The sequence below is a fragment of the Gossypium arboreum genome, chromosome 5, assembly GCF_025698485.1.
Source record: "Gossypium arboreum isolate Shixiya-1 chromosome 5, ASM2569848v2, whole genome shotgun sequence".
NCBI classification, from domain to species: Eukaryota; Viridiplantae; Streptophyta; class Magnoliopsida; order Malvales; family Malvaceae; genus Gossypium; species Gossypium arboreum.
Genome location: NC_069074.1, coordinates 60,963,703 through 60,979,536, shown reverse-complemented (window position 1 = coordinate 60,979,536; position 15,834 = coordinate 60,963,703). Strand labels below are relative to the sequence as shown.

General features: G+C 33.9%; 1 protein-coding gene across 1 annotated transcript; it reads left to right on the top strand.

The window, feature by feature from the left end:
- Nucleotides 1-934: 934 nt before the first annotated feature.
- On the top strand, nucleotides 935-2,556 carry LOC108451626 (uncharacterized). Its single transcript, XM_017749294.1, has 3 exons — nucleotides 935-1,508; nucleotides 1,560-2,235; nucleotides 2,280-2,556. The coding sequence occupies exons 1-3, from the start codon at nucleotides 935-937 to the stop codon at nucleotides 2,554-2,556; spliced, it is 1,527 nt and encodes a 508-aa protein (XP_017604783.1).
- Nucleotides 2,557-15,834: the final 13,278 nt, after the last annotated feature.

Here is a 15,834-nt window from a genome sequence, read left to right as displayed (position 1 = left end):
GACATCTTGGAATTGATGCAAAGGATCTGAGTTTGGTCCCAGACTTAGTGCTTCTGTACAAGTTCAAGATGCCAGAATTCGAGAAGTACAATGGAACGAGCTGTCCTGAAGCTCATATTACCATGTTTTGCAGAAAAATGACTGGGTATGTTAATAATGATCAATTATTGATTCATTGCTTCCAAGACAGTTTGGTGGGAGTAGCAACTAAATGGTACAATCAGTTGAGTCGAAATAGAATTAGTTCATAGAGAGATCTGGCACAAGCATTCATGAAGCAGTACAGTCATGTAACAGATATGACTCCCGATAGAATTACTCTGCAGAATATGGAGAAGAAACCAAACGAAAGTTTCAAGCAATATGCACAGAGATGGAGGGAAGTGGCCATCCAGGTTCAACCGCCACTCTTGGATAAGAAAACTACGATGCTCTTTATTAATACCTTGAAAGCTCCGTTCATAACTCACATGTTAGGAAGTACCACAAGGAGTTTTGCAGGTATGGTAATGATTGGAGAAATGATCGAGAATGCAATAAGAAATATAAAGATAGATGCAGGAGAAAATACCAAAAGGTCTGCTCTGCGGAAAAAGGAAAATGAGGTGAACAATGCAAACATGGGGTATTCAAAGTCTGTTACTGTAAATTAACCAAAGGCGATAACTGCTAGTCAGGGCTTATCAAGGTAGGAATCTGGAGCAAAGCAAAACAATGAGAAACTTCAATTTACGCCAATCCCCATGACGTATAAGGAATTATATCAAAGTTTGTTTGATGCGCATGTGGTGGCACATTTCTATCAAAGCCATTACAGCCTCCGTTCCCTAAATGGTACGATCCTAATGCTCAATGTGAGTATCATGCAAGGATTATAGGACATTCGATAGAAAACTGCACTTCTTTTAAGAAGCTAGTTGAGAGATTTATTCAGATGGGCATTGTGAAGTTTGGTAATGCGCCCAGTATAGAGAATCTGTTACCTAATCATACTGATAGTGGGGTAAACATGATAGATGGAAGTATGGGAAAAAGAATGAAAACGGATATTATGGAAGTAAAAACTCCTTTGAAATGGATCTGGAAGGAAATGGCAAGAAGGGGGTTAATTACTTCGAATATAGAAGGAAGTTGGGATGAGATAGAGAATTACTGCGAGTTTCATCATGAAGAGGGGCACGAAATTCAAGAATGTAAAGAGTTCAGAGCTGTTATCCAGGGCCTAATGGACAACAAGGAAATAGAATTTTATGAAAAGGTTAAGAAAGAGGGGTATATATATGCGTCAGAATCCACATCATTTGTCCTGAAAGTCAATTATCCTGTGGTTATTATTTCACGTTCTAAGAATGAAGCAGGAATTCAGATGACACCGAAGATCATAATTCAGAAGCCAGCAGTTTTCTCTTACAAGGATAACAAAAAAGTTTTTTGGAACTATAATTGTAATATGACAGTCCCGGGAAAGGAGAATTCAGTCAGCCCATTAAAGGAGGATCAAAATATAGGTTCTCACACGGGTAGTTGAAGACGATATGATTTGATAAATACCTGAACAGAGCTTGTAAAAGGAAAAAATGTGACGATCGAACAAAAGAAAAGAAAAGCAGTGGAACCTAGGGTGTCTATTACTAAACCAGTAAAAGAAGAGGAAGCTAAGGAATTTCTGAAATTTCTGAAGCATAGTGAGTACAGTATGGTGGAACAGTTGCATAAACAACCAGCCCGCATCTCTATATTAGCTTTGCTCCTAAGCTCAGAGGTACACCAAAGTGAATTAATGAAAATGCTGAACGAAAAGTATGTAACCAATGATATTTCTGTCAACAAGTTCGATCAGTTGGTTAATAATATAAATGCTGACAACTTCATCTTCTTCAATGATGATGAAATACCACCAGGAGGTATAGGATCTACTAAAGCTTTGCATATAACCATCAGATGTAAAGGATACACATTGCCAGGGGTTCTGGTTGACAATGGGTCGACATTGAATATGTTGCCCTTGTCCATGTTAAACAGGTTACCTGTGGATAGCTCACACATGAAAGGATGCCAGAATATTGTGCGAGCATTTGATGGCATGGAAAGGAGAGTCATGGGGAGAATAGAAATACCTTTGTTGATTGGCCCAACTACATATGAGGTAGATTTCTTAGTGATGGATATTAAGCCTTCTTACAACTGCCTGTTAGAGAGACCTTATCAGAAGTTAAAGCTAGTATCAGAAGGACAGTTAGTAACGATAAATGCTGAATAGGACATTTTGCAACTGTAAGCAATGATGCACCATATTTAGAGACAGATGATGAAGCTATTGAATGTTATTTTCAATCTTTAGAGTTTGTAAATGCAACATTCATCACTGAGGGAAGTAGAATTCTAGAGCCGAAAATGTCTAAAACTACGATGATGGGTCTACAGTTGATGGTAAGACGTGGAGCTTTACCAGGAAAGGGACTTGAGAGATGTCTCCAGGGAAGAATTGAGGTTCCGATGTTGAAAGACAAGCATGATCGTTTTGGTTTAGGGTTCAAGCCAGATGCAAGACAATGAAAAAGGGAATTGGAAAGAAGACAGGAAAGAAGAAGAGCACGTGTGAGTGGTGGAGAAATTAAGTGGGAACCCATGATAATCCCTCACATCTCCAGGACTTTTGTATCAGAAGGGATTATTTATCCTAAACAAGGGATGCCAGAGAAAGAAAATATGGAAGGAGTATTGGGAAATATGCACATCAATGCCATATTTGGAGAAGCAATTGAAGAGGGGATTTTGTCAGATATTCGTCCATATGAGCCTGGGAGTGTTCTAGACAATTGGACTGCAAAAGACCTTCCTGTATTTTTAGAACTTACTCAGAGTAATGTTCAAAACAAACTTGTTGCTTTAAGCCTAGAGGCAATAAGGATTTCTGTGTGAAATAGGCTCATGTTATCAATATTTCAATGAAGTACATTTTTTGCTATCATTTTGAGCAAACATTCTTTTATTCTTTTCACAAGCAATTGTGTCATTCTTTCCATTTAAATAATTATCCTGATTCTGTTTTGGACTTTCGTCAATCATTCTTTTATTTCATTCATAAACATACCATACAGACAATAATTATCAAATTCATTCATTCTTTTTATATTTTTTTGTACCTATAATAGGTCCTTGGATATCAATATCATGAGTGACGCTGTTACTGACTCAGAATCACTATTTGAGCAAGACATGTGTTTGGAGGGATCTAAGGACTTTGAAGATGATAGAGATTGTAATTTATCTCTGGACTTGTTAAGGATGGTAAATTTCACCTCATAAAGAAGTAGTGGACATGGTGACTTTGGAAGAGGGAAAAGTTGTAAAAATTGGAACATGTATAACTGAAGAAACAAAGCGAGACGTTGTTGGGTTGCTTTGAGAATTCAAAGATGTTTTTGCATGGTCATACCAGGATATGTCTGGTTTAAGCACTGATATTGTAGTACATCTCCTTCCCATAAAAGAAGTTTGCAAGCTAGTTCAGCAGAAGCTCCGAAGAATGAGGCCAAACATTGTGCTAAAAATAAAGGAGGAAGTCAAAAAGCAATTTGATGCTGGATTCCTTCAGGTGATTAAGTATTTAGAATGGGTAGCCAATGTTGTGCCTGTTCCCAAGAAGGACAGCAAGGTGCGAATGTGTATGGATTATAGAGATTTAAATAAGGTAAGCCTAAAGGACAATTTTCCCTTGCCTCATATTGATACGCTAGTAGACAATACGGCTGGCTACTCGTTGTTTTCCTTCATGGATGGTTTCTCGGGGTATAATCAGATCAAGATGCATCCTGAAGACATGGGAATGACTACTTTCATAACCTTATGGGGCACGTTCTATTACAAGGTGATGCCATTTGGATTAAAGAATGCTGGAGCGACATATCAATGAGTCATGGTGACCTTGTTTCATGATATGATGCACAAAGAGATTGAAGTTTATGTTGACGATATGATAGCCAAATCTCGAACTGAAAAGGAACACATCCAAGTGTTGAGAAAGTTGTTCATAAGATTGAGAAAATTTCAGCTAAAGCTTAATCCAACCAAGTGTACCTTTGGGGCTAGATCCGAAAAGCTATTGGGCTTTGTAGTCAGTAAGAGAGGAATTGAGATTGATTCAGACAAAGTCTGAGCTATACAAGAGTTGTCCCACGCACTCAAAAAAAAGTTCGGGGAGACTAAACTACATTGCTCGGTTTATTTCTCACTTAACAGAGAAATGTGACCTTATATTTCATCTTCTTAAAAAGTATAATCTAGGAGATTGGGATAATGAATGCCAAAGAGCTTTTGAAAAAGTTAAAAAATACTTGTCAAGTCCTCCAGCGCTGTCACCTCCAAGCTCAGACTAACCGTTAATTCTATATTTAACAGTATTTGACAATTCTATGGGATGTGTGCTTGGTCAACATAATGAGTTGGGAAGAAAAGAAAGGGCGATATATTACCTCAGTAAGAAATTCACTGAGTGTGAATTGAGATATTCGCCAATTGAAAAATTGTGTTGTGCTCTGGTTTGGACAGCTCGGAGGTTGAGGCAATACATGTTGTACCATACAACTTGGTTAATCCCAAATTTAGATCCTCTAAAGTATATGATGGAGTCAAATGCCTTGAATAGAAGAACAGCTAGGTGGCAAATTTTGTTTTCTGAATTTGACATAATCTACTAAGTCAAAAAGTCATGAAAGGGAGCACACTAGCAGATTTTCTGGCCAGCTGAGCTTTAAAAGATTATGAGCCCTTAAATTTTGATTTCCCCAATGAGGAGATAGTGTATGTGGCAGCTATAGAAGAGGATACTACAAGAGATTCCTCTTGGAAATTGAATTTTGATGGAGCCTCAAACGTTATAGGCAACGGAATTGGAGCGGTCTGGATGTCCCCAGGTGGAGATCATTATCCATTCACATGTAAATTGGATTTTGATTGCACAAATAATATGGCAGAGTATGAGGCATGTATCATGGAGTCCGAGCAGCTATAGAACGAAAGATCAAGTCACTGGAAGTATATGGAGATTCTGCGCTGGTAATTTACGAACTTCGAGGTGAATGGGAGACAAGAGATTCCAAATTAATCAATTATATAAGGTTAGTGTTGGGGTTAGTTGAATAATTTGATAATATTTCCTTCAATTATCTCCCACGTGATGAAAACCAGATGGCAGATGCTTTGGCTACTTTGGCTTCCATGATTAAAGTGAGCAGACAAGAAGATGTGAAACCAATTCAGATGAGTATCTGTAAGGCCCCATCTTATTGTTATAATATAGAGGAAGAGGGGAGAGACGATCACCCTTGGTATAAGAATATATTGTGATACGTGAGAAATTGTGAATATCTAGACCAAGCAACGAAAAATGACAAAAGGACGCTGAGAAGGTTAGCCTGTGATTATGTCTTAGATGGGGAGATCCTATACAAAAGAAGAAAAGATCAAGTACTATTGAGATGTGTAGATGTTGTGGAGGCCAAGAAAATATTGGAAGAAGTCCACGAAGGCGTTTGTGGAATACACGCTAATGGGTTCACAATGGCCAGACAAATTATGAGGTTTGGATATTATTGGTCAACTAGGGAAAGAGACTGCATCAATTATGCTAAGAGATGTCACAAATGTCAAATTTATGGCAATAAGGTTCATGTAACTCCCTCGCCTTTGCATGTTATGACTTCCACACGGCCGTTTTCCATGTGGGGCATAGATCTTATAGGACTAATCTCACTGAAGGCGTCAAATGGGCATCGTTTCATCTTTGTGGTCATTGATTATTTTACTAAGTGCGTGGAGGCTGCTTCATATGCCAATGTAACTAAATCGGCAGCCAGCAGATCTTTGAAGAAGGAAATTATATGTCGATATGGGATGCCTGAAAGTATCATATCTGATAATGCATTAAATTTGAACAATAGCACAATAGCAGAGGCCTACAGTCAGTTTAAGATCAGACACCATAATTCATCACCATATCACTCAAAAATGAATGGGGCAGTGGAAGCAGCCAATAAAAATATCAAGAATGTTGTGGAAAAAATGACCGAAACTTACAGAGATTGGCATGAGAAGTTGCCATTTGCTCCTCATGCTTATCGAATATCTGTTAGAACTTCTACTGGGGCAACGCCTTTTTCATTAGTTTATGGAATGGAAGCTGTTTTACCCATTGAAGTGGAGATACCTTCTCTCCGAGTTTTGTCAGAATTGAAGTTAGATGAAGCCGAATGGATACAATCTTGATATGATCAGTTGAATTTGATTGAAGAAAAGAGGCTAAGGGCAATTCAGCATGGTCAGATGTATCAAAAAAGAATGATACGGTCTTATGACAAAAAGGTTCGCCCAAGAGAGTTTCATGAGGGAGATTTGGTTTTGAAAAACAACCTTCCCATACAAAAGGATTTCAGAAGAAAATGGGTTCCAAATTGCGAGGGGCCTTATGTAGTGAAGAAAGCTTTCTCCGAAGGAGCATTAATCTTGGCTAAAATAGATGGAAAAAACTTGTCTAATCCAGTAAACTCGAATTCAGTCAAAAATTACCTAATGAGGGGAAGAAGCCAAAGTGAAAACCCACAAAGGGTGCTTTGTAACTTTCTTAAAAAAAAGAGGCCAAATTGAAAACCCGAAAAGGGCGCTTTGAAACCTAATAAAAATGGAAAAGATAAAGGGCCAAAGTGAAAATCGGCAAAGGGCGCTTTGAGACTCAATAAAAAAAGGTATGTTCATCTAAATTAGCAAGAAAAGGGTATGTTGCATCTTAGGGCATTGACAGAGTACTTCTGATCTCCTAAACACATATCAAGTTTAAGTTGGTCTTCAAGAAGTTCGTACGGAGAAACTCAGTTTGCAATATCAAGAGGACCTAGTCTTTATTTTATTTCTAATAAATCGGCTATATTTGAAATAGTCTTTATTTTTCGAGATATACATTCCCAAATCAATTGCCATTTTTTGGTTCTTTTGATTTATTCACTTTGATTTCAAATTCAATTCCATTCTTATCCATTATTATGATTTGATTGCAAGCATGTTACATTGAAATAATGATGAATGAACTGGTAATGTTTTCACAATAGAAGTTTCGCATATTACTATAGGAGTTTCTAAATAATACAAGAATCTGAAACAGGACTATTTCTTAGAACACACCAAGTTCAAGGACATATTTGCATAAATTACTTCTTTGTATTTTTGTCCAAATGATGATTGAACAAAAGAACAAGATAGGGCGTTGGTGATGCAATTTTGAAAAATGATCAATATAAAAAGGAATTATTCTTAAGAAAAGAGAAATGATATTTTGTATCCATGCAAATATCAAACACACACATTTGGCTATGACACCCGGGGAGTGAGGTAGCAGATCGAACAGAGGAAAATTCAACTATGAGTTGCAATGTTTTTGTCTTAGAAAGAATAGTGGAAGGGATATTAGAATTACAGTGGGGCAAGCTTGCTGAGCAGAATATGATTGTTGCTTTGGGATACTCTGTCGAGATGATGGAGAATACATCAGCGACAGCATGCTAACGAACAATGAGTGATGAGGCCTTAAATTTTAAAATAGAATCATTCTCATTTCTGTATATATCATTCATATTAGTTAGGAGCATTAGATTCATTTCAATCATAGCATCCTAATCATTTGGCATAAACATACGCATATAAAATCGAGTCTATAGGACATGTTCCCCAGAGGACGGTGTAGCTACATTGGTGAAGTCAGATCTTATCTCCCTAAGCAGTAGTGGAGCAGATTGAAAGAGGCGAATCTTATCTCCATGTATTGGCAATGGAGCAGATTTTAGCCACTAGCCTTATCTCTCTGAGGTAGCAAGAGAGCAGGTTGAAGATGGTGGTCTTATCTTCCTGAGGTAGCAAGGAAGCAGACTGAAGATTGAAGGTCTTATTTCCCTAAGCAGTAGTGGAACAAACCAAAGACGATAAATCTTATCTCCATGTACCAGCAATGGAGCAGATTTAAGCCACTAACCTTATCTTTCTAAGGTAGCAAGAGAACAGGTTGAAGATTGAGTCTTATCTTCCTGAAGTAGCAAGGAAGCAGACTGAAGATTGAAGATCTTATCTCCCTAAGCAGTAGTGGAGCAGATCAAAAGAGGCGAACCTTATCTCCATGTATCAGAAATGGAGTAGATTTTAGCCACTGGTCTTATCTTCCTGAGGTAGTAAGGAAGCAGACTAAAGGTTGAAGATCTTATCTCCCTAAGTAGTAGTGGAGCAGATCGAAAGAGGCGAATCTTATCTCCATGTATTGGCAATGGAGCAGATTTAAGCCCAAGCCTTGTCTACCTGAAGTGGCAATGGAACAGGTTCAAGATGCAAGTCTTATATTCCTGAAGTAGCAAGGAAGCAAACTGAAGATTGAAGATCTTATTTTTCTAAACAGTTGTGGAACAGATCGAGGATGGCGAATCTTATCTCCATGTATCGGTAATGGAGCAGATTTAGACCACCAGTCTTATTTCCCTAAAGTTACAGTTAAAATTCAGCAAAACCGGGCAAAATTAGCCCTATTTGAATTCTTTTCTCTATTCTCGTTACACGGCAATAGGCAAAGAGGGGCAGCTGTAATAGGCCAAATTTGCCCGGCCCGCAATAAGCCCAGAAAAAAAAATTAAAAACCAAAATAAAAAAACACACAAATAAAAGATCCAAATTTAAAGGTGCAATGTCCATTTACAAATTTTTGGGCCTAAACCAAACCAAACCAAACATCAAAATTAAATACCAAATTAATAAACCTAGACCTAATTGCAATGGCCCAAATCCTAGACCCAACTACAATGGCCCAAAACCGAGACCCAAAGGAACCCAAAAAAGCTCAGCAGCCTGAGAACACCAGAAACATCTGGAATACGCTAGAGTAGTGCCAGAGGGTTGGCCTCCCATGAGCATTTTCCCATGCACGGCTCCACGTCACCAGGTCTCCTCCTCCGTACGGCCGTTCCTGCGTTAGAATACACGAGAAGAGGAAGCTAACAGAATACACAGCCAAATCAAAAAAGGAAAATATAATTTTTTTAATTCTCTGTAAATCCGACTATAAAAGGCCATTACCTGTACTTTGTAAGCTTACGCACGCCGAAATACTCACACTGAATACAAAGAAAGCCATTAAAATTTTTGAAGGTGATTTCATACTCGAGTTTTTTTTTAAATTTTTCAGTTTTCTTCCTATTTTATTTCTTTTTGGTCCTTTATTTTTGCATTTGAAAACAGAAAAGAAAAGGAAAACGAAGTCTGACCTTGAAAGTATTCCACAAGATCCCTTCTTCTTCGTTGAAATCGAAGTATAGATGAGGTCTTAAGGCTGAAAAAGCCCCATCGAGGCTCGAGCATGCTGATCGTCGTTCATGGTGGCGAATCGGTGCTTAAGAAGAGCATTTAGGGTTCGGCTGAAGGAGAGGGGAAAACCTAGGTTATTTCGGCCAAATGGTCGGTTTTAGACCATATATAGGACCAAATACGGTTCCATTTTGAGCCTGATTCAGTGGCTCCAAAACAATGTCGTATAAGAGCCAACCCGACCTGATTCGATCCTTTGCCCCCAGGATCCGCGCATTTTTACGGAGAAGGGGTAATTGAGCGCTAGGTCCTCCTCATTTACACGGGCATTCAATCGCGCATTACTTGTTTTACTTTATTTTGGAATTTAGCCCTGTAATTTGAGCATGTGTGCACTTTGGTCCGCACCTCAGCACTGCGTTTTGGGGCCTGGAATATTTCTCGCTTTAGTCCTTGGGAATTTGCGCGCATTGTGCATTGGTCCTCATTTTGATCTCAAAAGTTTATAAATTATCCCTTTTCTTTTAATTTTATCTTAATTAAGTTTTTCTCATCATTCTTTTAAAACCCATTCCACATTCATTTTTTTAATTCTTGTTTACTTATCTTTTTATATTTTGAGCTATTTTGATAATGGTATTTTTTTTTAAAGTCATTCTGTAGATTTTTTTTATATATCATATCATTTAACATTTTGTATAATACTTTTTTTCAAAAATGTTCTTATACATTATTATATATGTATAATTCATGATAAAGTTAATTTTATTCCATGTATATTATTAATCTTATGTTATTTTATACATTTAAGTTCTTTTAAATTTATTTACATATTTTATTATATATCTTTGTTATTTAAAGGAAAATCCTACATATCTTATGTATCTTGTAAATTATTATTATATATGCATATATATATTGGTACATATTTTGATCTATATACATCACTAAATTCATGTATTTTATACATATAGCTTTTCTTTGTATACATAATTATATCGTTAAAATCATTACATATATAATTTATGATGAAATTAATTTAATCTTATGCATTATTAGTTTCATGCTATTTTTACAAATAATTACTTCTAAATCTATTTATGTATATATATGCTTTGTAAACCTATTATGTGCATTTCTTAATATTATACCTTATCATGTATTTTTACTATTCTTTCATATTTTATATATTATTTAAGTTATTGTGTGTATATTGTCAATGTTTTTAACACTTTGCATATGATTTGATTCAAATGCCGCATTCTATACTAATTCATTTTAATGATTTTATATATATATCCTTAGTTTTTATACAAATTATTCCAAATTCATCAATTCATCAATTCATCAATTCATATATTGTATATATTATGTGTTCATCGGTTCAACATTATTTTAAAATTGTCTTATACCACATTGGCTTCTAATTTCCATTTTGTTTTGTACATTTTATGTTGATGGTTTTATATTATGCCATATATAATGTTGTTGCATATTATTTATTCATTGTTTTATTTGTTATATCAATTGTTCTCCATCCATGTTTAAAAATTTGGTTACATTTTTCTTAGATTAGTTGTATTTAATTGTTTGCTTTGTTAGTTGGTTAGATAAAGTTCTGTCATCTTCATTCACCGAGTATTGTACTCTATGTGTGCATATTATCACATGTTTATTAATCCTTTTTTATACAAATGTTGCTTTGTAATGTCCAACTTTTTAAAATTAATTATTCCATCTTATTTTAAGACAAATAAATGTGTTTTGAGCTAATTTCCATTTTTTTATTCAAAGATTCTAAAATAAAGCAATGTTCAATATTTGGAAATTTGGGAAATCGTGCCCTACCGTGGTGGGTTTCGATTTTTTTGTTGGACTAAATATTGGGGCATCCTTTTGTAATTTTTGACGTATGAGCTTTTAGAAGTCAAAAATCAATTGTGTTTTCAAAGGTATAAAAGACCGTGTCCTATCGTGCTGGATGTGATGCTGTATACCTTGGAAACGAGAGAATTTTGACGACCAATTTGAACCACTCAAATGTTTTAAAATGAACCATATTTCAAAATTTTTTCTAAAATCTTAGACATCAGGACAGCACTTAATCAATCTGGTACTAATTTTTGGGCGTAATGAAGGTCCTTCCTCATACGTAATCGACTCCCGAACCCTTTTTTTTTTAAATTTACGTAGACCAAAATTGATTTAAATGGAATAAAATATTTTGTTGGGTGATCCAATCACACCTAAACAAAAAGATTGGTCGCGACTCCACACTTTGTTTTAAAAGTCGATCCCCGTTTTCCTCAAATATAAAAAATGGTTTCGATACCTTTAATACACATTATGTCACAACCTTAAAAGAAAAATATAGTGCGAATTTACTCCCCCTAATGTAAGCATCACTTAAGATCTTTGAAACAACGCAATACAATTCTGAAAATTAACTTCTCAAATGTAGTGGTAGGGAGTGCCTAATTGAATTCTCGATTATTCTTTGCATTGGGTGAGGGGTGTTACAAAACAGTGTATGTTTCGCCTCCCTTATTTGAATATCATTTTATAACTCAATATTGAGTCATTCAATATTATTTATCAATAATAAATCATCAACATATACAACAAGTTTTGTTAAGCCAACAACTTTATAAAGTATGATGTATTGTGTCATTCACTATTACCAATACAATGAGTGCATTGGGCACATAAAGAAATGGTACTTCAAGACCATCATTCTATAACATTATTGTTTGACCGTTTGTATTCCTTTTCAATATCTACAATCTACATGAAAAATTAGCCTAAATAATTTTGATTATATAAACACTATTGGATATTCAATAGCAATTCTTTATAATATCATTGTGTAATAATTTGTCCTTATTGAACACTTGATCTTCACGTTGAGCAAAAATTTTACTTTTAGATATACTTTCATTATAAAGTTTATCTACGGATAATTATTGCTTTTGAAAATTCTTCAAGAAATATAATGAAATTTGATACATTTAATATCAACAATGATGATAATAACATGTATGTATAAATACATTAATTAATAAAAGATCCTGAATAAAATCATATTCATATTTAATGATGTTCTCATGAAACTCGAGTTTTATACTTGAGCATCAATATTATCAAATATTTTATATCATTTGAATACAAATTCACTAGATCTAAATAAATAATTTTATTTAATGCTAGACTATTGCATCCACAACAAATTAATCATTTTTCATAACCAAAGCCAAGTGTCTTGTAAAAGTTTGTGTTACAAGTTAATTCTATATATTATGACTTGTATTTTTTCGATATTGTGCTAACATGTACTTCCCTTGACTTTACACCTTCTAGATGTTTGGACTTCATGTCCGAGATACATTTCATAAGTCATAATAGAAGCATTTATTTATTTTGATTACTCATTCTCATCTCAATGCAATCAAGTATATTCTCATTCAACATCTTCACTTTTCCATAGTATTTCCTTTTGTGAGCTCCATCATCTTTGATTATGACATAATTAGTTGAGATATCTCATTTTATTTATAAATTTAGGTACCTAAACCTCTTCTAGTATTTTTATCAAAAGTTATGCCTTGGGTCTCTTCATGAATACCTTCTTCCTTAGCATGTAACCGTCTTTGTTTCTTTCTCCTTTCTTTCAAGATTTTTTGTTTTATGGAATCGGCTGGTTTACCATGTTTCTAACATGCTCAAGACTTATTTTTATCACATTGTCCTTTTGGGACATATAATTATTTGGAGCATTTTAGCTAGTATATGTATCAGCTAGTGTATGCAATCTCTAAATGTCATCACTAAACATGTCTGGCAAATAATTTTATCCTTCAAACTTTGTGCATATAATATTAGTGAGGATCACAAAAAAAAATAATGACTTACTTATTTAACCAACTTGTCTCCCATTAATATTGAGAAAATTTGCAACATGACAATATTTTTTAAAATTTATAAATATATCTCTTTTCCACTTTTAACATCTAATGAAAATTCTAATTTTTCTCAACTTCATACTTGATGATTCATCTTAGTGCATTATGGTAGAATATGAAATAGATATTGCACATCTAGATATTCTTAGACAAAATCTATTGGCTAATAAAAAAGAAAGTTAATTTTCATGAGACAAATATTTCTTATATGTTGGCTTGATGAAAATAAAATTACATGCTTATTGTAAAGTTATTCTTATATTAATGGTTAAGCAATTATATGGAGACATAGCTTTGCTAATCGTTAAGTATAACATTTATAGGCATAGACAACTTAATATTATCCTAGCTAAAACTACGAAAATTAAGTTTGGGATATAATGCACCAGCATTGTTAACACAAATTGCATGCTATAGAGATTGTGCACAATCAAATTATGTCAAAAAGTAATATCATAAATTTTGGGTTGCACACATGTGATACATGAGCTCATATATTAATTGGTTATCATCCAAAAATGCAATTGACCTCTAATTTTAGTTGGTGTTAGTTCAATATGTTGTCCAAAGAACTAATATTTATGAAAATTATTAAAATAAAATTCTAATTCTTCAATAAAATCATATAAATTTTCATCAAAATATTTTGCATCATTATTGACTCAGGATGGTCTAACCGGTCATACCAACACTATGAACTTCTTTTCACTATCTCATATGTCAATCATATACGTGTAATGTATTCCTTCGGAAATATTTATAATACAAAAGCAAGAGTATCTCATGTCATTTCCATCCATGGTTTTAATTTAAAACATGTAAAGATTTCCTTCAAAATTTATATCTTCTCGATCTAAAAATAATAATAATATATTCTACAAGATTTTGCATCACAAGGCAACATTAGCTCTTCAAGAGCTTTTACAATCTAATGCAATATTAATTAGCTCTTCAGAGCACTGTAATAAAATATTACTTTTTCATATAACCTTAATGAATGTCTAATTTATTTTAAGTAATAAGAAATTTTGCAATTCATTTCAACATGGATGATAAAAATTTGGATACTTAAAATTTGTATTTATTCATATAAAAGAAAATTTATATTTGTATAAATAATAAGCATAAATAAAATAGAGGTTAAACAAAAAATTCATATCACTAATCAATCAATTTAATAAGCATGCGATTATATAATTTTTTTATATCATAACACAATAAAATACAAAATATTATAAGGTCATATTAAAGTAACTTTACAACCATAAAAGTTTAAACATAAACATTTTCTAACATCTTCCTCAATCATGAAATTATTCAGATTGGGTAAATATCCCTAAGTTCATAACAAGTATTTTACTCTCATTTCATAATAAACATATATCTTAATCAAAATTAAAATTAAACCAATCAATTTTATTAAAAAATTTATCTCCACATAAAAATCCCAATAACAAATGCATGAAGATTTTATAAATTCATAAAAGTTATGGATAGAGAATTATATAAATTAAACTTCTTAATAGAAATCAAATCAAATTTCAAAAGAATTTGATTAGACGGACTTAGGTTACCATAGATGAGAAGTTGTGATTATAAGCATCCTTTGTAATGAAGAGAAAAAAATCATCCCCAAGCAAATATCAAGTAGCCATTGATTCTAATGATTCTTAAGCCAAAAAAATTATATTTCAATGCTTGGATCCCAACAAAATTTTGACACAAACTAAGAACATATTAACCATCCATGTATGCATGGTCAGCTTTAGCATCATAGTAAAAATTTTAATCTTTTTCCGAAAAATTATCCTCCATTTCATCATTTCGGGATAACGAAATCTATCTCTATATTGTTTCTCATTTTTTTAATGGATACTTTGATAAAGTTTTACTAGATGTTTAAACACATAATAGGTATGCAACCAATGCATTTTCATACCACATTGATAGCTTGAATTTTCAATAACCTTTGAATATTTTGACCACCATTTTCTTGTTTTTCCTTATTATTATTTCTTTAGTGGTTAGAAGTACCACTATTATAACCACCATGAAAACAATTATTAATATGTCTCCAACCACATCCTCAATTACAACGACAACCACGATTTTTATATTTTAATTTTTTATAATTGTTATGTATTATTACATTCACTTCATGAAATGGAACCTTTTTCACTAGAAGGCATGAGATCGTTTTAAAATACATTTTAAAGCCTTTTCACAATATTGTTGCTGTTGGAGCACTGTAACACCCCGCTCGATGTAGTCCCAATTGGTGGTTTATATGGGCAGATTTTTGGATAAATTATAAGTCAAGAAAGGCTGATTTACGCCCTATTCGCCAAGTTAAGTTAGTGTTAGTTGTCGTGCCATAATTGGCGAATTGTTTGGCCAATCAGGTAAGTCTATAAAGACTTTGCTGAAGGTTCATCTTTTGGCGAAGTATAGGTTACTGATCTATATGTATTGGCATGGTCGTTGTGGAGAACCCACCAATCAACAGATTATCTAGGCAAGCCTTATGTTGACGGACCCTTCT